The sequence below is a fragment of the Papaver somniferum genome, chromosome 11 (assembly GCF_003573695.1).
Source record: "Papaver somniferum cultivar HN1 chromosome 11, ASM357369v1, whole genome shotgun sequence".
NCBI lineage: Eukaryota > Viridiplantae > Streptophyta > Magnoliopsida > Ranunculales > Papaveraceae > Papaver > Papaver somniferum.
Genome location: NC_039368.1, coordinates 84714900 through 84737806, shown reverse-complemented (window position 1 = coordinate 84737806; position 22907 = coordinate 84714900). Strand labels below are relative to the sequence as shown.

The window sequence follows — 22907 nt, the reverse complement described above, 5'->3', positions numbered from 1 at the left end:
TCGACATCGTCATCTGGTATGTAGTCACATAAAAGATCAAGTTGTATTGGCTTCCTTAGCCAACTTTGTGTGCAAAGCAATGCCTCAATTGTCCTTGTAGATAAAGAGCTTCTACAAGGACTTAACACTCGCTTTCCTGTGCTAAAAGCATATTCAGAGGCAACAGAAGACACAAGAATGGCTAGTATGTCCTTAGCCATATGTCCAAGTATCTTATACTTTTTACTGTTGGTATTCCACCAACCCAATAAGTCAAACTCATCATCATCACCATCTTCTCCTTCACCTTCTTCAAACTTATTTATCAAATATCTATCCAACTCTGTTTTTCCCACATCATCATCTGGGTTGCTCTTGAACCTCTTACTCCTTGAGATCAACTCTTTCATACGACTTGGGCCTGCCCCTGGTTTACTCACCACTGATTTGGCTTGTCCCTGCATAGAAGTACTTGACTCCTCCTCATGAACTAAATACACATCCTTATATTATTCAAATAGAATCTTAAAATCCAATAACACACTCCTCATAACAAGTTCAACCTTTGGAGACTTCTTCCCATACAAACACTCAAGAGCAAATTCTAGTCCTTTCTCTTTCTCTCTAGGATCCAACAACATGGCCAAAAAAGTTATAGAGTTCATCTTTGCATAATCACCCCAATATTTGTTATACTTCTTAAACATTTTGGCAGCATAGTTGCAATAAAAGGATCTTCATCTACATTATATCTAAACTCAACTAGTTGTTCATAAATGAGAACTAATTGTCATAAAAATGTATATGTTGTTACCTTAGTTGAGGCTAAAAATGCAACAGTGACATCAAAGAATACCTTCAAACATTTCACAAGGCCTCTGGCAAAGATCCAGTCCTCTTGACATGGAGCAGGTTTCTTCACTATAGCCTTCTTCTTCTTCTTTTGTGCCTTCTTCTTGCCTTTCACATCATCTTCACTAAATTCTTCTTCTTCTTCACCAACATTAACATCAATATCAAAATCATTAGCATCGGGTAAATCTTTCTCATTGTCTTTAGTGGGAAATAAAACAACTTCTGATATTCCTTATCATACCTTTCTAACCTAGTGAAAGCTCTTTCAAACACTAGTGCAGCCTCTAGCATCAAGAATGTGTTGTTCCATCTAGTCTTAACATCTAATATCAATGCTATCTTAAACTCTATTCCAACTAAATTTGAACAACGCCTAAGCTTAGCCAACCTAGATGGAGAACCCTTCATATACTTGACAACTGACCTTATTCTTGCAATTGATTTGTTGTAGACCCTTACAACATATTTTACAACAAGTGCAAGTACATGAGCTGCACACCTTACCTGAAAAGATGTAGATTCGTACAAGTATTAGATTTTTGTACAAAGTAATAACTAATAAACACAACTCTAACTAGGAAGTAAAAAAAAAATCATATACATATACTTACATGAAAGTACTTAGATCTCTATTCTGCCCTTATCATTGAAACAATACTAGCGGTCAAATAATCAATTGTTACCTTGTTGGCAATAACATTATCCAAAGTGACAGAAAAAACATATTTAAGCCCCCAATCAGACAAGCACTTCTCCAACATCTCACCAATATCAATTCCTTTGTGACCACTAACCTCACAAAACATAATAATTCTCTTTTCTAACTTCCAATGCTGATCAATAAAGTGCTGTTACACAGATGTAGTTGAAATTATTTGGTGAAGTCCATGTGTCTATTGTCAAACTAACCCTCTGCTTGCTTGACTTGAAGTAATTTTTCAACTTCTCTTTCTCATCTACATACATTTCTAATAAACATCTGTAAATTGTCATTCTACTTGGTACAACAAATCTAGGCTCTAAGACATGCATCATTCTCCTAAAACCTTCACCCTCAACTGCTCTAAAGGACATCTCATCAATCATAATAAACTCAACAACTTCCCTTTTACTTTTGTCTTGACTGAAAATAGTAGAGACTAACTGACCTTCATCCTCACCCAGTGTTGCATGTTTTAATGACAGAGTTTGTTGTCCTTTGGCTTTGGCTTGTTATGATTCTGCTTGCATCTGTTAAAGTGCTTCCACATTCCACTTGTACGATTCCTTCCAGTATGAGCCTTTATTATCTTCTTGCAGTAATTACATTCAGCTTCTTGAACATTCTTCCTAGTGAAATGATTCCAAATGTCAGAAGTTATCTTATTCTTACCACCAATTTGAGTAGAAGTAGCTTATACATCTATTGTTGGTGGCTCTGCTTCTCCATCTATTGGTTGGATAGAGGATCCAACAACTGTATTTGTAGTAGTTGTAGGTGTAGCATCTGAAGCAGGTGTGGGAGTAGTTGTTCCATGAGCTTGACTTGATGCATCCATGCTTGAGCTTGATCACTGAGAAATCCCAAATAAACATAAACATATATTCATACACTTATAAATAGAAGAAGAAATAAGTACTGAAATACATTCACATTTCCAGGGCTTTCATACATTCATATTTATAAAGTGACGAAGAAATAAGAACTGAAATGGCGAACCTCAAAGGAAATAAAAATTAAGAACTGAAAATAAAGTCTATTTGAAAATAAAGTCTAATATTGTTTTATACATATAAAAGTTCATAAACATTAAAGACATTGTTCATTAACATTAAAGACATCAAAGTTCTAAGCATTAAGCATAACTATATAAGTTATAAGCATTAATTATGTGAGCTCTGTTATGATTAGGATTGTGGGTGCATCTCTTAATGTGCTTCCACAAGGCAACAGTTCCATTTTTGGAGATGTTAGCCCTAAATGTCCTTCCACAATAATTGCAAGTGGCTTCTGCAACATTTCTCCTAGTGAAATGGCGCCATATTATGTTCTGAACCCTAGATGGAATTGATGCATCCATCACTGACAAACAATTCCATATAACCTTAGTAAACTACACAGTGCCAAACTAGTAAACTACACACATGAGTGACATGACACAACACAACAAAAAAGTAAAATGCCAACCTCAGTAAGAGCAACTAGCTGTCTTGTCCTGTCTCTAGTCCAATAACAGATTTCAGCAACTAATCAAGATTACCTGCAACAATACACTTGATCAAGTCAGATAAACAAATCAAAGATTTTGATGAACTTACCCTTGGTTAACAATTTCAATTTCTGAGTTGGATTATTCCTTGAATCTTTTCCCTTTGTCTTACCCCGTGAAAGTGAAACCTTGAATTAAGTTAATCCAGTTGGTAAACAATGTATCAACAATAATTAATTTGGTAAATAATACAAATCATCACTACTTCAAAACCCTAGGTTCCAAAAATCAAAATAGGAGAACTGAATCAACTGATTCAACACTTACCTTTGGTAAACAATTTTTCCTTCTTCTTCTGGATCGAGAGGTGGTAAGTAATGGAGTTAACAATGGAGAAGAGAAGATTCAGAAGAAAATTGTCTCGTCCCTGTAATGGAGGTCTTCACTTCTTCTCCTTCTCAGAGACAGAGGAGAGGAGACGGAAAAAAAAAAACGAAAATGAGAAGAGAAACCCTAGCCCTATAATGTTCGCTTATATACCAGGCTTTAATCTAACGGCTATTACTGATTTATCATCCCCTAAATCTAACGGCTACTACTACTCGGTACAAACGGTACGATTCGGCACGGGACTAGGTCAGGACCGTGTACCTGTACCTCCCTAGCCCCGGTTCCTATTTTTTAGACCGGTACCTGTATCCCGTTCTCGGTTCTTTACAAAACCAGATACGATTCCACCGATTTCGGAACGGTCCGTTGCTCCGGCTCGGTTCCTGTGCACCCTTACTTATATTAAAAATCGGTGCCTTGCCACTTGGCCATACTCCAAGTCAAGGTTTGAATGCAACTCCCGTCTCAGCAAAAAATCATACTTTCATTTTATTTTATTTTTAATTTTTGCTTAAAGTAGGACAAAGGGAAAATATTATTTTTACTGCAACTGAGGGAGTATCTTTGATATGGTAGTAGGCTAGTAGCACGACATAGAAATCCATTTTTCCTTTGTCACAAAGCGCTTGGGGATAGATTCCATTTGGTCCTCCAAAACCAAAACCAAAACCAAAACCTAGTAGTGTTTCCAGTCTTTTTCTTCTTCAACTTCAACGATGTTGTCTTCTCTGCGCCGTATCGGATCTCGGAAACGAAACTTCAATGGAGGTAATTCAGCAACTATCCATTTCTCCCCTTTTATTTATACTCAAAAAAACCCATCTCTTTTGATCAGTATTATTAGGTTTAGTTCCTCACCCCCAAATCATAAAAACTCTTCCATTTCTTCTTCATTTGTAGTTCATTACTTAATCAATTCATGTGGATTATCTGAACATCAAGCTATTACTGCTTCTAAAACTGTCAATTTCACAACTTCAACAAACCCAGATTCAGTTTTAGACCTGCTTGAAAACCACGGATTCACTAAACCTTACATTTCCAAACTCATTACTTGGTATCCAAAAATTCTCAAATTTGGAATTCAAAAAAACCTAAAACCCAAATTTGATTTTTTCAAATCTAAAGGACTTTCTGGAATTGACCTTGCCGAGTTCTTCCTCTCTTGCAACCCAAGAGTCCTTGAGACGAGCTTACAAGACAAAATAATTCCTTGTTGTGATGCCCTGAAAAACATTGTTCAGTTTGACAAGAATGTTATTGTAATTATCAGACGCCATCCATGGCTTCTTACCGGAAGCGTATATCTAAAAAACTTGATGGTCAACATTGAGCTTTTGGGAGATGAAGGTGTCCCTCAATCCAATGTTTCGAACTTTCTTATGAACCAACCAAGTTCACTTACAATCAGCACTACTAAATTTGAGGAGATTGTGCAACAGATTAAGGGTATGGGTTTTGATCCTTCAAAAGCTGCATTTCTTCGTGGTCTCCAGGGATTGACAGCCATGACCAAACCCACCTGGGAATTAAAAGTGAATGCTTACGGAAAATGGGGTTGGACAGAAGACGACATTCAGAATGCATTTAGGAAGCATCCTCAGTGCATGATGCTTTCTGAGAAGAAGATAATGTCAACAATGGATTTCCTTGTGAATCAAATGGGTTATAACCCTTCATCTATGGCCAAATGGCCAGCTATTTTTAGTTATAGCTTGGAGAAGAGGATTATACCTAGGTGTTCTGTTTATAAAATTTTAACCTCCAAAGGTATGGTTAAGGATAAAATTGCCTTAATTACATTTTTGAGTTTGAGTGATGAGTCTTTTTTGAAGAAGTTTGTGATCAAGTTTGAGGTAGAAGTTCCAGAACTATTGAAGCTATACCCAAGTGCAGTAAAATCTAGAGCTACCTAGGAGTACTTCGGGAGGATGTTCAGAGATAAAAATATTGTAGCTTGTCTCAATTAAGGTATTAAACTTGACATTTTTCTCGTTAATGATAATTTATACTTTCGTATTGTTAGTTATATGACTAAAGGGGTAATATTTATTCATTTTGATATCTTTATAGAGTGAATTCAAGATCTCCGAGAATAATATATAGAACCTCTCATCTTTTGTGCCTAATATGCCTAACGAATTTTAAGTATAGCTAGGAGAAGAGGTTTATACCTTGGTGTTCGTTTTACAGAATTCCAATCTCTAAGGGTCTGATTAAGCATCAATTTACCATGTAGTCACTTTTGAAAATGACTTATGAGTGTTTATTTCAATGAAGTTTGTAAAAGAGTATATTGTAGGAGTTCTAGAAAGTTGAGTTGCTGGAAAAATTGGGACATAGTAGACCGAAACAAAGAACTAGTCCAGCGGCAGGAGTATCTGACAGAATCACCTGTGCACAAGTGTTTAAAACCCAGAGAAATATTAAATGTTGGACCCGCGATTCTGCGATCACTATTTCTGAATAGTTCGCTTCATTGGTCACTGGAACCGGCAGCACACCATAAGCGCCGTGGATGCACTACCTGATAATTAATGTCAACTATTGATCCATGATATACCAAAGATGGTTGAAAAAAAAGACCTTCTCTTGTTGCAGGAATGATCTGAAAGCCAAGAAATTTCTTCCGTCCATAATGTTTTTTTGTCTGGTCGAGTCAGTTTGCATCTCCGTTTTATAAATTAGTCTCGATATAAATCATCTAGCGTAAGTGTTGCCAGCAGCTATATAGTGCTATGCAGCGGAGATCTTGCACCCTTTCAGTTTCAGCTAGACCTCCCAAAACCTCAATTGAGTAAATCCTTACGCCATATGAAGGCGCTGCCAATGCCCTTATCCTAAGCACCCTGACCTAGCTCTGATTACTTACCTTTGCCACAACTCGTTATTGATTCAGATTGTGTTACTGCTCTCTCTTCTTCTTCTTTTCTCCTTTTGTGGATTCCTGGATTACTGAATCATCTCTTTCCAATTTCCAACTGGTCTTTGTTTCTAGGAAATTTCGCGTTTAGGTCCCATAAAACTGACTGTGGGGAACTGACTCGAATGACCTCAATGATTCATTTTGTTTAAATTCTCTAACATTTGTCATGATCAACGTGTAAGATTAGGCCTTCTAATCTTAATAATTTGGGGAGGGGGAGAGGTGGGGGGAGGAAAACATTTCAGAGAGAGGTTTGTATCCGTAGTTTGTTAATATGAGCTTTGATAATTGAGTAGAAAAATGCTGGTGCTTCGTGGGGCTTACTATTAATTTCGCGAATGACCAGTTTCATTGAGTCTAATCTAAGATCTTGTTCTTGATATGAGCAGTTTTATCGAGTCTAAATCTAAGATCTTGTTCTTGATATGTCAGACTATATAAATAAATTTGTGTTCGCTATTAATGCTTACATAGTTCAAACACTAAATGAAAATTGAATAGAGATGCTTGGAGAAGAGGATTATACCTAGGTGTTCCTTTAAAAAAAAATTAATTTCCAAAGGTCGGTCAAAGGATCAATGTCCTTATTTTCGCTTATACAAATGGGCGATGATTCTTTTTCGGGAAGTGAGCTAGAAGCTCCAAAACTATTGGAGCTATATCCAAGTGCAGTTAAATCTAGAGCTACCTAGTAGTGCTTCTGGAGGATGCTCAGAGATAAATATGTTGTAGCATGTCTCAGTTAAGGTATTAAACTTGAGTTCTTTTTTTGTTAAAGAAAATTCATACTTTCCTGTTGTTAGTTATATGACTAAAGGGGTCATATTACACATTTTGACAGGTCTGTAGAGTGAATTTAAGATCTCGGAAAATAATATTAAGAACCTTTCGTCTTTTGTGCCAAATATGCCCAATGAATTATAATTATAGCTAGGATTAGAGGTTTATATTTAGGTGTTCACTTTACATAATATCAGTCTCCAAAAGTTTGATTAAGCATCAATTTACTCTGTACTCACTTTCAAAAATGACTGATAAGTAACTGATGAGTCTTTTCTCCAATGAAGTTTGGAAAAGAGTATGTTGTAGAGTTCCAAAAAGTTGAGTTGCTGGAAAAATTGGAACTAAGTAGTGTCTGACAGAGTCACCTATGCACAAGTGTTTAAATCCCAGAGGAATATTAAATGTAGGGTCTATGAACCACAATATCTCAGTTTAGTTGCTTACCTGATAATGTTACATTCAGACTGCTCTAGTTGCTTACCTGATAATGTTACATTTTGACTGCTCTAGTCTGTTTAATGCTAGAAATTCTCCTGAATAAATTGTTAATTTTTGTCCCTTATTTGCAGCAAGACACTCAGAGAGTTTTGGGCAGGGAAAATACGGATGTTGGAAGGGTGAGGAATGCAATTAACTATGCCATGCCTGCCCTTGTTCGGACATATAAGCACCGCACAGGCTGGACTACTATAGCAGAGAATACTGGGGGTTGCTTATACACTCTGACATAGCTCGTCTGCGTATAAAATTCAAGAGGCTCGATAAAACAGCCAGACATATATGCAGGCATGCATTTCATTGCTTCAGAGAATGTAATCTACATTTCTTATACAGAGATTATCAGTAAAGAACAAGTGCAAGCAGTGAAAGAGCACATAGATTTTCCTGATATACAACCTGGTTATACCGTTCAGCTCAAAGTGGTAGGTGAAGTTCTTACATGGCTGACCCCAGAAACGAACAGGAAGTTCCAGAGAACAAACACCGCCTTTCACCTCTGAAAGGCACTGTTATTGCAAAAGGAACGCTGGCCTAAATTCAACATTTAGAATAAGAAGGATGGTTGCAGGTGTTGGGATAGAATCTGTTCTCCCTCTGTAAGTATCAAATTTTTTATGTTATGTTGTCAAGATTCAGTACTCGGTTATTGTTTGTATCCTTGGCAAGCTGTTGCTAGAAAAATAAGTGCATCAAAGCTTGCCCAACAAAATATCCTGCCACAATCTGTTATTGTGAAACACACCAAAACGATATCATTTGATTCCAGATTCTTTTTTTTTTTTTGTTAGCTTGGCATACTGAGTGGGAATATTTCATTTGATTCCAGAATATTTATTCCTTGCTGCAATAAATATTTGCAATAAATTTTAATCTTACAGACTTACCGTAACAAGTTTTTGGTATTATCCTTGTTTTCTTCAATTGTTATGGATCCTCTTCTCGGGGAAACTATCTGACTTTGTGAATGAACAGATACTCTCCAAACATAAAGGAGATGCAAGTGCTGAACAAGAATAAAACCAGGAGGGCGAAGCCTTACAATCTCAGGGATAGAAAGAATGCACTCAAGAAGTAACCCAGTCAGAAGGTTCAACACTTCAACAGTTGCCCGATGTTTGTTGCAGTTATTTGAAGCTTCTGTAACCACTGTGACCTGCAAGCTAGCGTTACCTCCTCATTTTCTGTAATAAATTTTGTTGATGAGTCTGAATATATAGTTTTGGCAAGATTGAACAGCAGGCAACAATAGCTTTCTATGTGTTTTACTTGTATTTTTTTCCTTCTTTTTCTATCTGCTTTGTAAGATCTCTTAGTAAAGGTTGTTATTGTTTCAGGAAACTGTACAGGTAACTTTTAGAAGCAGTTGTTAAAAATGACTTGTTTTATTTATGACAATTAACAACAGCCTATCCCAATAGTGGCAAAGCTAACAACATCCTTGATTCTATCCCATAGTAAAATGTAGTATTTGTTGATACTTGCATATGTTTTGCCATCCCTTACAACATAAGAATAGTATCCTTGATGCATTTTAACGTCAGACGTCTTCTAGTCGCTGACCTACACGGTTTTTCCAAGAGACTAAGCTGTTAAAATGAGGAACATTAGATCCCAGACATGGAGAACAGTCTTCATTCATTTCAATCTCCTTCATCTCCCTGTGCTCAAAATCATAAGTAAACAATGTTTGATTTATGTCTCTCTTCAGAACTAACTTGGTTCTTGAACTATAACCAAAGGGCACCATACACAGAGTTAGTCCCGCAATAATCCTCTGTTTGAAGATCCACTTACTTGCATCCAAATCCTCCAAAATCCAAACATCAAGTTGATTATAATCGGCGTGACTCACAAACGATAAGCATCCACCCATATCAACTAAACCATCATATCTTCCACTAGTTTTCGGTAACTGGATTTTGCGAAATTTTTCATCATCAATGCCCATTGACACTATGTATTCATTGTTCTCAATATGAGGCATCCAGTGAAAAGCTCCAAGGGAAACAATTGGAGCCTTTCCCATCTGACTTGTAAGTCCAGTTCTACAACCTCACATCCAAAATACGGCAGATGATCTCGAAACAAATGTACAACTTTGTACACTCCAGTTCCATAACTGAATGCAAATCCATAAGATTCATCCTGTGGGAGAGCTATTGTACCACGAGAAAGAACAGTGTATTCTCGAGTCACAGGATTGATGACAATTGGACCACAAATTCTGCTGTTTTCGAGTAGAACCAAGCCGTTGCACGCAGCTCGTATTTCTCCATAAGAGCTTAACTTCAAAGACCTAACCATGCTTTTCCCATCTTTAATCTCCATAAATTGCAAATTCAACTCTACTTCATACTGGTCAATTCGAGACTCCCAGGTGGTTTTACTCGGGAGATAATGTTTGTCCACATGAAAAACGTTCTCATCTGAATTAGTTTCTGTTCCAGGCGACTTAGATAGATCAAACCCATTTCAGATCGACGAAGATGGTTTTGGATGAAAATAGAGTTGTTGATCATCTTGTACCATTGCTTGCAAACCAAACTTGATCTCCTAAGTGACTCAATGGGAAGTTTAATAAGAGTTTTGTAGATGCAATCTTTGGGTAAATCCAGAATACAATATCTCCTCCCATCCTTCTTTTCCTTCTTCTCCATTTCCTCCTTCATGAATTCTTGCGCTTGAACAACTTGCAACAAGTTTGCAGCAGTAGTACTGTTATAATCAACTCTTGCCGTCTTTCACATCTTTAATCTGCTTGGATTAAGGGAATAAATATATCAACAACCATATAAATCATTCTAAACAAAGTACTGCAATTCCAAACCTCTCTATTATGGGCTACAAAATTAAAGTAGTGCAAAATTTGTTCATAGTCTATTTTAACAGATGCTGCTGGTTACTTATTATGTCGTTGACATCAAGAACACTGAAGGACAAGTTCCTCTTTTTTACACCGAATTGCACAAACCTTAAACAAATTAGGGAAAGGGGTAAGACCCAGATTCTAATTTTTCAACTTTCAAGTGGCTGAATGTTCCAAAATCACTAATTCTAGAGGTCGGGATTTTCAATTTCCACAAATCTTGCAGCTTGATGATACTAGCAAAAATAATTAATAATGGGAAAAAACAATGTCAAAAAAGAAATGAGAAAAACAGAAACAAGTGATTAGGAAATACATACCAATGGATCTGTCAAACTCCATAAAAATTAAGCTTCAGGATGAACCAACTCTTTACAACCCAAATTTCACCGATAGAAGAAGTTCTTGATGGGGGTTCAGTCCAGTGAGTAACTGAGATACTCTTTCTTGTCCGTCTCACTCTCTTTTGATTGTATTTTCTCCTGGAATTCCTTCCACAGCCTCTGTCTGAAAACCTTATTGGCTTATAACGCCTTTCTACACCTTGAATGATGGTTCAAGGGTTCGGAACTTATAACGCCTTTCTACACCTTATTAGAGAAGATTTGGAGTTTCGCAAGACTTGCTCTTAAGTCAATCATCTAGATTTTTGTATTTTTTGATGGAAAATATGATGAAGTGTAGTTAAAATGGACGTCGACAAAGTCTAAATAGTTTTTCTTTCTCGTTAATACTTTGACTTAGACCAAGTCTTACGGTGGAATCCAACTTATTCCAAGTGTGAAAAATTCATGAAATGTAAGTCTAGTGGTTCCTAAGTTGGGTATTCTACCGAAAATCCAAGTAAGGTTTCATGATGGTGGAAGGGTCCGTGAAATCCATCTAAACGACAATAAGAATAGCGTTAAACGCAATTAAGAATGAAGCTAAAAAACCGCAATTAAAAATTGCGTTTTCTTTTATCCGTAGATTTAAAATGAGTTGTTGAAATCGAACGGCTGAAAAAAAAGCTCCATTCGCGTTTTTTTAGCTCCATTCTTAATTGCGTTTTTTTTATCCGTAGATTTAAAATGAGTTGTTGAAATCTAACGGCTGGAAAAAAAAAAGCTTCATTCTTAATTGCGTTTTTTTAGCTCCATTCTTAATTGCGTTTTTTTAGTTCCATTAAGAATAGTGTTTCTACTATTCCACCATTACATTTGCGCTTCCATCAACAATTCCAAATGGTGAGGTGGCGTGGAAGATGGAAGATGGATGGATTCCACCATAAGACTTGCTCTTATTGGTCAAATGGGCTTTATTCTGGATGATGTATCCACTTACATGGTTGTATTCACATTATTTCACACCTTGGGAGATAATTCTTTTAATACAACCTAAACCGAATTTGAAACTAATATTTTTAGGTATGTTTCTATGATAAAGATCGATGTTCCTATAAAAAATGAACACGTTTAGGTACTTATAACATTACAATCTATTATATTAAAAATAAACCGTCGAAAATTAGCGGATTCTCAATCGTTGAAATTAAGATTGATAGATAGTGAAATTCGGTATTTCCGAACGTGCCCATTTTTTGTGGATATGTAAACCCTTGTAAGAGGAACATATCCTCAAAATTTTAACTTCAAATCCATCACCCTTGAAAAAATTTCAAGAAAAATATCCCTCAAAGTGTAAGATAGAGTGAAGGAATCCTCCTTATTTATTATATTACGATTTTCTTTTAAATAAGTTTTTCTTTTATTTTGGAAAATAGACAACATCATTTGACAACAGATTACAAGTCTGAGACCTCACAAACAGTGGAGTAAACCACCATTATATTACAAGTCCGAGACCTCACAAACTTAAACAGCTGATCATCTGCTTTATTGTGGACTCTACGAATGTGATGAACAATCAAATTCGACAAATTATTTAACATTTCGATACACTCAAATAACAAAGATTTGTCAAGCCTAGGCACATTAATTTTAGACCCATACAAACCATGGACTAACTTTTACAATCAAATTTGACAATTGTATTTAAGAGTTGAGAAGGAAATATCCACCAAAGAGCCTTATATATGGTTAACATTTCAGCATGCGTCACATTTCTTGTCGATATTAGCGACGATGAAGTTGTTACAAAAAAAATCAAAAGGATTAGCAAGGTTAAAAGTACCTGCAATCTATAATATATAGCATAATTTGGATAAGCTATCCTAGATAAAAAGTGGTCAGGTTTGCCGCTGGGAAAGATAAATCCCAGGCCATGGTTGTCCAGATCACACCCTTTCTCTGCACGTGTGCCTTTGCTTTTGGTAGATGAAAGATTAACCATGGTCCCCGAGTCGTTTTCTATAGCTACCCAAAATACTCAATCGTCTTAGAGCAGTTCTTATGGATTGATTTTTCTCCCACTATGAACTCAACAAACATGAAAATTGGATGGACAAACCAACAAATTTGTTGGTTTGTCCATAAAGTTGGATCATCTAGCGCGCGCTTGATGTAAGAGCGGGCGAGCATGTTAGAGACGCTGGAGTTGGAAGGAAGATCGATGGAGATTGAAGAAAAAACGCTCTTTGCTTTTCTCTCTCCCAAACCCGTTTTTATATTTAGGATTTATTTTTTATTATTTATTTTATCAGTTAAATAATTCGTGGGACCCAAACTCTTATTAGTTTATGTAAATAAAATCATTAGTGGGACCCAACTGTTGTTAGTTTATATTAATAAAATCACTAGTGGGATCCCAAAATATCAGATTTGTTCATTTTACCTTGTTTAACATAGTAGAAAATGCAGTTTTTTCATCCACGTGGCTCAACAAAATAATAAAGTTCTTGATTGCCATGAAATTGCCCTTAGTTTTTGATATCTGTAGGGACACTCAATCGCCTCAACTTCGAAGGGAGATACATAAGAGTAATAGGAAAAAAAGCTTATGCTTTTCAATCGTCTCTATCCCCTCCTCCTGTAAAAAACCTTTCATCCATATATCTCTATTCCTCTGTGTCTGCAACATCTCTCGAATCTCCTCCTCCTTATCCCATAAGAGGGCATCGCTATGCTTTTGCATCTAATTATCTTTTTGATGATTATATTTGAAATTTATTCGGTGAAAATAGGGTTATGACGTAGCTTTTGAATTATGATATGCTGAACACTCTTAAGGTATGTATTCACAATCCAGATCCTGAACACTCAACAAAGCAAAACAAGTTATAATCTTTCATTCTTGATTCTTTCCGATTTTTCATTTAAATTTCACAGTTGCGGGTTATATTTCATCAAAGGATACGGGTATTACTCGATTCAATCTCTTAGGGTTTTGCGTTCATAATCACTGTATAAATTTGGTTTTTTTGTTTCCAAATACATTTATTCTTGCAGTTCATCATGAATTAAGTTTACTGACTCTGGGTTATATAGAATATTTAATTTTTTGATTTTATTGACTCACTGTTGTATGTACGAGTTTCGGGTTTTTGGTGTTTTGATGAATTAGGTTAGGTTGATATAAAATTTGAATTTTTTTTAGCATGAAACAGGTATCTAAAAAGCCTATAGCTTATGACAATCTGATGCAGTGATTTCAGTGATTGAGAAGTTTGGTTCACTAAATCACATATTTTCGAGAATTAGTTGAGTTTACGATCTTGAATGACATGAATCATCATTTTAGAGACAGTAATCATATTGTTGACAATACATTGAATACTGCAAGTGAAACAAGTCTTGGGGTGCGGAACCTCCGCGGGAGATTGTTTAAGGTTTTAAGTTTTTACTCCCTCAGTTCTACCAGGTAAAGTGTCCCGAGAATGAAAAGAAGTACTTTCCGTTCAAATTGGAAAAGTGAACATACCATTTTTTTTTGGACGGAAGGTGGTATTTATTAATGTAGCAGACCCGTAGTTTATAAGTAAAGAAATAAGGTAAAATAAATTTGGTTTAACATTGCACTTACAAACAAATTTTGTATTTTGAACATAATTTGACACATTTTTTCTTGGGACATATTCCATTTAGTTATCATCTAAAGAACCTGGGATTGTAGAAATTGAACTTTGAGGGGTGCACAAAATTCTAATGATTTGAATGTGGATTGGGAAAACCTAATGTATAACAAAAATCCCTAATGGAAACAAATCTAATTTAACAATTATTGATTAAGAAAAAAACCTAAATCTATTACTCTTTCCTTCTCTTCCTCTTCATATTTATCATGAAGATGATAAACTTTGAAGAAGAAAAATAGGATTAATAAATCAATATGGTTAAACACCTCAACACCCAGAGAATTTTCCATCCATAACTTCTACTAGGTAAGTGTCGGCAAATCCACTATTTTTGTTGTTGTTTCTAATTGCTTAAATAGGTTAGAATGATCAAATTAGGATTCGGTTTCAAGAATTACTTACGCTACGAAGAACTGAATTCTAACCGTAAACACTTCCTACAACTAGGAGTTCATTTGTTCCTGATCGTAAGTAGTTCATCTACGACTAGGAATTGATCATTTCCCAGCCGTAGGCTAGTGATTTTTTGTTTTTTACGTTGAGAAATGACGAATTCATAATCGTAAATGACTTTGAAAATACCCCATCCGTCCCTAAATAGATGACCTAACCATTTTTAAATTTTATCCCACTAATAGATAACCTATATCACTAAACAAATGAGTATTTCTAAAATCACATTTTTAGATGATTATTGTTTGTAAAAGATATATGTATAATTTCATAGCCATATTTATATTCGTTAATTAGGTGTTTTAAAATACTTTTTGAGAGTATAAAGGTTACGAATATTCATGGTATAGTTTAGAGAGAAACCAATTCTTAATTTTTACTAGTTATTATCCATAAGGATATAATTGTAAAAAATACTTGAAAATACTCCTCTTTCCTCATTGCCTTAAGAATTGTGTAAACTTGAAGTAAATCATCTGTTTAAGGACGAAGTGAGTATAAAATTTCCGCTTCACAGTTTATAGCCGTAAACAATGTTTTCCTATCCATGGAACATATGACGAATAATAGATGATTCTTAACCGTAGGATACCCTGGAAAACGAAAAAGCGAGCGTGGCATATGCCCTTCGTCGATTCACTAACACAAATTGTGGATATTTTAGGCATAACGGTCCGCGGGTTATAACCCCAAAGGTGTCACTATCCATCCACAAAAACCCATCAAAACAAAAATAACATAAAAACCCCAAAGAATTTGATGAAACTAATTTTGAAATTTGGGATTTTTGTATCAATTTTTCAAAAATTGGGTTTTTGTATCAATTTTGTTTAATATGGAGTTTTAATGGATCTCAATATTTGAACGGAGTTTTTGTACTCCAAATTTGGTCACCTTGGTGTTTGGTCACTAGTTCTGTTATTAAAATATCATAGCAAAACCAATAAAAAATACTATATTATTTATTTACTTGGATATAGAATTTTAAAGGTGGAATTTATGGGTTCAGGGGATTTGGTAGGATTACGTTTCCCTCTGTACGTTTGGTTGTCCGAATCTTTGGAATCACATTTCCTATGGGATTCAGTTTTCCAGCAAATTCTCCATTTGGAGTCTAACCCCAAACCCCTAAGATTTGTTGGGAAAATTATCAAGAGACTTATGGACCCATTTTTTTTCTTAACTGTAAATCCCATATATGTACGATTTTTAGATTTATGGGTAATGCCAAACGATACAAAGACTTTAACAGAAAAAAAAAAAAAAAAAACTCTATAAATCATAGAAATTTCAATTGAGTCATCAAACACACAAAAACTTTACATGAATTCCAAAATTTGTAATCCCATAAAATTATAAATCCCTGTAAAAAGTGAATTGTACGGACAAACCCACCAACCCCACCGTAATTGCAGGGAATTTGATTCCGATGATTTTCGATTAGCAGAGCCATAACACCCGGTCCCAGGGTCGGATGGCGGGACACCACAGGACCTGATTACATATCAGCATTTGCACCCAGGACAGCAGTTCCATTTGAAAAACCTACTTCCTGCTCCAGTCTTCTTCTTCACCTTCAAACGATGCTGTCTTCTCTCCGCCGTATCTTATCTCAAACAACAAGCTTCAATGGAGGTAACTCAGCAACCATAAATTTGCTTCCTTTTCTTTATAATCAAAAGAACCCATCTTTTTCAATTGGTATTAGGTTTAGTTCCTCACCCCCAAAACACGAGGAGCCTTCTTCATCATCTTCTTCATTCGTAATCAATTACTTAATCAGTTCATGTGGGTTAACAGAGAATCAAGCAATTACTGCCTCTAGAAAGCTCAATTTCACAACAACAACAAAACCAGATTCAGTCTTAAACCTACTTGAAAACTACGGATTTACTCAACCTCACATCTCCAAAACCATTTCTAAGCTTCCTTCATTACTCTTAAACAATCCTCAGAAAACCCTCCAACCCAAATTAGATTTTTTCAAATCCAAAGGGATTTCTGGACTTGACCTAGCCAAGTTCATATCTGGTAGCCCAAGCATCCTTAATAGAAGCTTACAAGATTCAATAATCCGTTGCTGTAATACCCTCGAGAACATTGTTCATCGTGACAAGAATAAGAATGTAGTCACCATCATTAAATGGAATTCATGGCTTCTCATGTCAAATTTGGGAATAAAAGCTATGATGGTAAATATTGATATTCTGAGAGATGAAGGAGTCCCTCAACCCAACATTATTAACTTTCTAATCTATCAACCAAGGGCACTTACAATAAGAACTGGCAGATTGAAGGAGATTGTAAAAGAGATTAAGGGGTTGGGTATTGATCCTTATAAAACAACATATCTTAAAGCTATCCAGTTATTTGCAGGGTTGAGCAAATCCACCATGGAGTCAAGGGTGAACTTTTACAGAAGATTGGGTTGGTCTGAAGAAGAAATTCATAGAGCATTTAGGTCATATCCTCAGTGCATGATGCAATCTGAGAAAAAGATTACCTCCGTAATGGATTACCTTGTGAATCAAATGGGTTGCAATCCAGCTGAATGGCCAGCTATTTTTAGTTGTAGCTTGAAGAAGAGGATTATACCTAGGTGTTCTGCTTACAAAATTTTAACCTCCAAAGGTTTGGTTACGGATCAGATTCCCTTATCTTCGCTTATGAAAATTGGTGATGAGCCTTTTTGGAGGAGTTTGTGATCAAGTTTGAAGTACAAGCTCCGGAACTGTTGAAGCTATACCCAGGTGCAGTTAAATCTAGAGCTACCTAGTAATACTTCTGGAGGATGTTCAGAGATACATACGTTGTAGCTAAGGTATTAAACTTGCCATCTTTTTTGTTAATGATAATTTATGCTTTCATAATGTTAGTTATATATGACTAAAGGGATAATGTGTATACATTTTGATATGTTTAATTCAAGATATCCGAGAATAATATTAAGAATCTCTCTTCTTTTGTGCCTAATATGCCTAACGAATTTTAAGTATAGCTTGGAGAAGAGGTTTATACCTTGGTGTTCATTTTACAGAGTTCCAATCTCTAAGGGTCTTATTAAGCATCATTTTACAATGTAGTCACCTTTAAATATGACTGATGAGTGTTTATTTCAATGAAGTTTATAAAAGAGTATGTTCTAGGAGTTCTAGAAAGTTGAGTTGCTGGAAAAATTGGAACATAGTAGACCGAAACAAATAACTAGTCCAGTGGCAGGAGTCTCTGACAATCACCTGTTTACAAGTGTTTAAAACCCAGAGGAATATTCCTGGAACCAATTGCTTGAATTAGTGAGTGCCAACATGGTGTCACCACCAGCACACCATAAGCGCCGTGGATACACTACCTGCTAACTAATGTCAACTATAGATCCATGATATACCAAAAATAAAAAACGATAGAAAAAAATGGACAGTCTCTTGTTGCAGGAAGGTCTGATATCCAGGAAATTGCTTTCATCCACAATGTTCTTTTGAGTCTGAGAATCATTATAGAGTGATAAGAGGTGAGTTTATGAAGGTAACATGTGGTTCACTAACAGGGGTTGCCTCTGGCACTGCAAAGAAACTTTACATCCCAAAAGTTAACGGGTTCTTAAGTGTTATTCCGAACCCAGACTTCTAATTCATTTGTACTTGCTTACCTAATAATGTTACATTCAGACTGCTCTAGTCAGTTTAATCCTAGAATCTCCTGAATAAATTGTTACTTTTTGTCCCTTATTTGCAGCAAGACACTCAGGGAGATTTGGGCAGGGAAAATGCAGGTGGTTATTGCTTCAGATGATGTGAGCTGAAGTATGGGGGTTGCTCCTGGAACCAGTAAAAGTTACTTGAATCTCCTTCCCCTACCCTAAAGGTGAGCCGGAAGTGAATAATGTCAGCCCAAATGTTTGTAATTTGTGGTATAATTAAGCTTAGTTGTCTTAATTAATGTTATTAGGTTAGTCTTTATCCAAAAAAAATATCTGTTTTGTTTGCTGAAGACACCACTTGATTGAAAAATAGGGGAAACATTCTGACCCCAGAAATGAACAGGAAGTTCCAGAGAACAAACGACGAGTTTCTACTCTGAAAGGCACTGTTATTGCAAGAAGGAATGCTGGCCTACAATCAACATTTAGAATAAGAAGGATGATAGCTGGTGTTGGGATAGAATCTCTTTTCCCTCTGTAAGTATCAAACTTTTTTTGTTGGGTTGTCAAGATTCAGTACTCGGTTATTGTTTGTTTCCTTGGCAAGCTGTTGCTAGAAGAAATAAGTGCATCAAAGCTTGCCCTGCAAAATATCCTGCCACAATCTGTTATTGGGGAACACACCAAAACGATTTCATTTGATTCCAGAATATTCTTTTTTTTTTAAGCTTGGCATACTGAGTGGGAAATTTCATTTGATTCCAGAATATTTATTCCATGCTGCAATAAATATTTGCAATAAATTTTAATCTTACAGACTTACCGTAACAAGTTTTTGGTATTATCTTTGTTTTTGTCAATTGTTATGGATCCTCCTCTCAGGAAAACTATCTGAATTTGTGAATGAACAGATACTCTCCAAACATAAAGGATATGCAAGTGCTGAACAAGAATAAAACCAGGAGGGCCAAGCCTTACCATCTCAGGGATAGAAAGAATGCACTCAAGAAACAGTGACTCAGTCAGAGGTTTTTAGTTGTTTTAAGCAGAAGGTTCAAAAATTGCCTGATATTTGTTGCTGTTATTTGAAGCTTCTGCAACCATACTGACCTGCAGCTGCAAGCTACTGTTGCCTCCTTATTTTTTGTGATAAATTTCGTGGATGAGTCTCAAATCAAATTTCTTCAACCATACCTTGTACTCCTCCAAAGTCATCTGACAGGGTTTGCCAGATGCACATATTTTTGCAGAAGGGTTCTTAATTGCCATTTTTCTTCCTAATTACTTCTCTAAGTTACAGATATCTTAAGGATTAAACAGCAGGCAACAATAGCTTTCTATGTGATTTACTTATATTTCTTTCGTTCTTTTTCAATCTGCTTTTTAAGATCTTTTGATAAAGGTTGTTATAGTTTCTTTTCGAAGCAGTTGTTAAAAATGTGATTTACATAAGAATAGTAGCTTGATGTATCTTAGCGTTCCAGTCGCTGACCTACACGGTTTTTCCAAGAGACTAAGCTGTTAAAATGAGGAACATTAGATCCCAGACATGGAGAACAGTCTTCATTCATTTCAATCTCCTTCATCTCCCTGTGCTCAAAATCATAAGTAAACAATGTTTGATTTATGTCTCTCTTCAGAACTAACTTGGTTCTTGAACTATAACCAAAGGGCACCATACACAGAGTTAGTCCCGCAATAATCCTCTGTTTGAAGATCCACTTACTTGCATCCAAATCCTCCAAAATCCAAACATCAAGTTGATTATAATCGGCTTGACTCACAATCGATAAGCAATCCACCATATCAACACCATCATATCTTCCACTAGTTTTCGGTAACTGGATTTCGCGAAATTTTTCATCATCAATGCCCATTGACACTATGTATTCATTGTTCTCAATATGAGGCATCCAGTGAAAAGCTCCAAGGGAAACAATTGGAGCCTTTCCCATCTGACTTATAAGTCCAAAACTAGGACCATCAACTGACCCCCAGGTATGAGAACCAACTTCTACAACCTCACATCCAAAATACGGCAGATGATCTCGAAACAAATGTACAACTTTGTACACTCCAGTTCCATAACTGAATGCAAATCCATAAGATTCATCCTGCGGGAGAGCTATTGTACCACGAGAAAGAACAGTGTATTCTCGAGTCACAGGATTGATGACAATTGGACCACAAATTCTGCTGTTTCCGAGTAGAACCAAGCCGTTGCACGCAGCTCGTATTTCTCCATAAGAGCTTAACTTCAAAGACCTAACCATGCTTTTCCCATCTTTAATCTCCATAAATTGCAAATTCAACTCTACTTCATACTGGTCAATTCGAGACTCCCAGTTGGTTTTACTCGGGAGATAATGTTTGTCGACATGAAAAACGATCTCATCTGAATTAGTTTCTGTTCCAGGCGACTTAGATAGATCAAACCCATTTCAGATCGACGAAGATGGTTTTGGATGAAAATAGAGTTGTTGATCATCTTGTACCATGGCTTGCAAACCAAACTTGATCTCCTAAGTGACTCAATGGGAAGTTTAATAAGAGTTTTATAGATGCAATCTTTAGGTAAATATAGAATACAATACCTCTTCCCATCATTCTCTTCTTTCTTCTTTTCCTTCTCCTCCATTTCCTCCCTAGTGAACTCTCGCGCTTGAACTGCTCTCAACAAGTTTGCAGCAGTAGTACTGTTATAATCCACTCTTGCCGTCTTTCGCATCTGTACTCTCTGTTGGCGCAATGCGGAAATGTGATGGGTTTATGGAAATGATTTTGAAAGAGAGGTTGGTTAATTGGAAAGTGAGGCTTTGATTAATATGAAAATGAAAATGTTACAAGAGGTTTGTGTAGCAACTTTGACTTCCACTAGTTGTTTACAAAGAGGCACTTTGGCTCTTACTCTAACTCTAGCTCTCACTCTACTACTTGGTTACTCACTTGAGTTTTTGATGATCAAAATGAAACCATGGAGTGCCTATTTATAGGCCTAGTGAAGAAAACTCTAGAAATGAAAATTCTAGAGACTATGATCTACTATGCCTTAAGAGAATTCTAGAGAAAGAATTCTCTAGATTACATGTGACTAAAAAGAAGACTCTAGAGGCCCAAAAACTCTAGAATGTATTGGGCTTTACCTAGTCTAGGGAACTTCAAGATTATTCTAGAATAATGATCACAAATTAATTTTTATTTTTAACACTCCCTCTTAATTTGTGATGTTGAGCTTTTCTCTGAAATGATTGAACTTATCCACCGTGACTGCTTTCGTGAAAATGTCTGCATTTTGTTCTTGTGTTGGACAGAATTGGAGCTCGATTTCCTTGTCTTCTACAAGCTCTCTGATGAAGTGGTGTCGTAGCTCTATGTGCTTCGTCCTTCCGTGGAAGACTGGATTTTTTGTCATTGCAATTGTAGACATATTGTCACAGTAGATAGTCGTCGGCTGCATTTGCCTTTGTTGTAGGTCGGTCATTATTCTTCTTAGCCACACTGCTTCACATGCTGCACTTGTTGATGCTATGTACTCTGCTTCGGCTGACGATAATGCCACCGTGCTTTGCTTTTTAGAACTCCAAGAGATAACTTTTGTTCCCATACAGAAAACATAGCCTGATGTGCTCTTTCGGTCTTCAATAGAACCTGCCCAATCGCTATCTGTGAAGCCAATTAAATCATTATCTTTTTCTTTTGTATACTTGATGCCAAAATCCTTCGTTCCCTTGATATACCGAAGAATTCTCTTTGCGGCTGCATAGTGTAACTTGCTTGGCTCGCTCATAAACCGAGAAACAATACTGGTTGCATTGACGATGTCTGGCCTTGTATTTGTTAAGTAGATCAGTGAGCCGACTAGACTTCTGAATAAGGTTGGATCAACTTTTGTCGCTCCATCATTTTTTACCAATTTCTCATTGGTACCCATTGGAGTTGCAATTGGTTTGCAATCCATCATGTTGAACCTTTTCAGTAAGTCTTCCGCATATTTTTCTTGAGAAATGAATATTTCTTCTGGAGATTGTTTTACTTGAATCCCAAGAAAATATCGCATAAGTCCTAAGTCTGTCATCTCATATTCTTTCATCATCTCCTTCTTAAATTTTTCTGTCATCTCTTGTTTTGTACTGGCATAAATTAAATCATCAACATAGAGACAGACAATTAGGAAGTCCGTACCTTGTTTTCTGATGTAGAGTGATGGCTCACTTGGACTTTTCTCAAATCCATTATCTCGGAAATACTTGTCGATTTTGCTGTTCCATGCACGCGGTGCTTGCTTAAGACCGTATAGTGCTTTGCGGAGACGATAT

At 36.2% G+C, this 22907-nt stretch overlaps 3 protein-coding genes across 4 annotated transcripts; 2 read left to right on the top strand and 1 right to left on the bottom strand.

Annotated features, from left to right (window-relative positions):
* The first annotated feature begins 4051 nt into the window (after positions 1 to 4051).
* LOC113321717 lies at positions 4052 to 8988 on the top strand. The gene is made up of 3 exons (XM_026569623.1): positions 4052 to 5384; positions 7692 to 8219; positions 8596 to 8988. The coding sequence occupies exon 1, from the start codon at positions 4130 to 4132 to the stop codon at positions 5327 to 5329; it is 1200 nt and encodes a 399-aa protein (XP_026425408.1). The 5' UTR covers positions 4052 to 4129; the 3' UTR covers positions 5330 to 5384; positions 7692 to 8219; positions 8596 to 8988.
* On the bottom strand, positions 8348 to 21371 carry LOC113321719. Its single transcript, XM_026569626.1, has 2 exons — positions 20084 to 21371; positions 8348 to 9183 (listed from the first exon to the last, which is right to left on the bottom strand). The coding sequence occupies exons 1-2, from the start codon at positions 20886 to 20888 to the stop codon at positions 9161 to 9163; spliced, it is 828 nt and encodes a 275-aa protein (XP_026425411.1). The 5' UTR covers positions 20889 to 21371; the 3' UTR covers positions 8348 to 9160.
* Positions 16362 to 19966, top strand: LOC113321718. Of its 2 annotated transcripts, none has more exons than XM_026569624.1 (4): positions 16362 to 17775; positions 18687 to 18815; positions 18995 to 19128; positions 19503 to 19966. In XM_026569624.1, exon 1 carries the CDS (start codon positions 16538 to 16540, stop codon positions 17657 to 17659), a length of 1122 nt encoding a protein of 373 aa, XP_026425409.1. In that variant the 5' UTR covers positions 16362 to 16537; the 3' UTR covers positions 17660 to 17775; positions 18687 to 18815; positions 18995 to 19128; positions 19503 to 19966. The 2 variants fall into 2 exon arrangements, with proteins under 2 accessions (XP_026425409.1, XP_026425410.1); XM_026569625.1 differs by having other exon boundaries at positions 18965 to 19128.
* Positions 21372 to 22907: the final 1536 nt, after the last annotated feature.

Excerpts from the sequence above, each read along its gene's own strand:
- LOC113321719 (XM_026569626.1), bottom strand. The coding sequence starts at position 20,888 with ATGGAGATTAAAGATGGGAAAAGCATGGTTAGGTCTTTGAAGTTAAGC. Across the intron at positions 9,184-20,083 it reads CTCTTGGAAAAACCGTGTAG|GTCAGCGACTAGAAGACGTC; the intron begins GTCAGCGACTGG and ends AAAACCGTGTAG.
- LOC113321718 (XM_026569624.1), top strand. The coding sequence starts at position 16,538 with ATGCTGTCTTCTCTCCGCCGTATCTTATCTCAAACAACAAGCTTCAAT.
- LOC113321717 (XM_026569623.1), top strand. The coding sequence starts at position 4,130 with ATGTTGTCTTCTCTGCGCCGTATCGGATCTCGGAAACGAAACTTCAAT.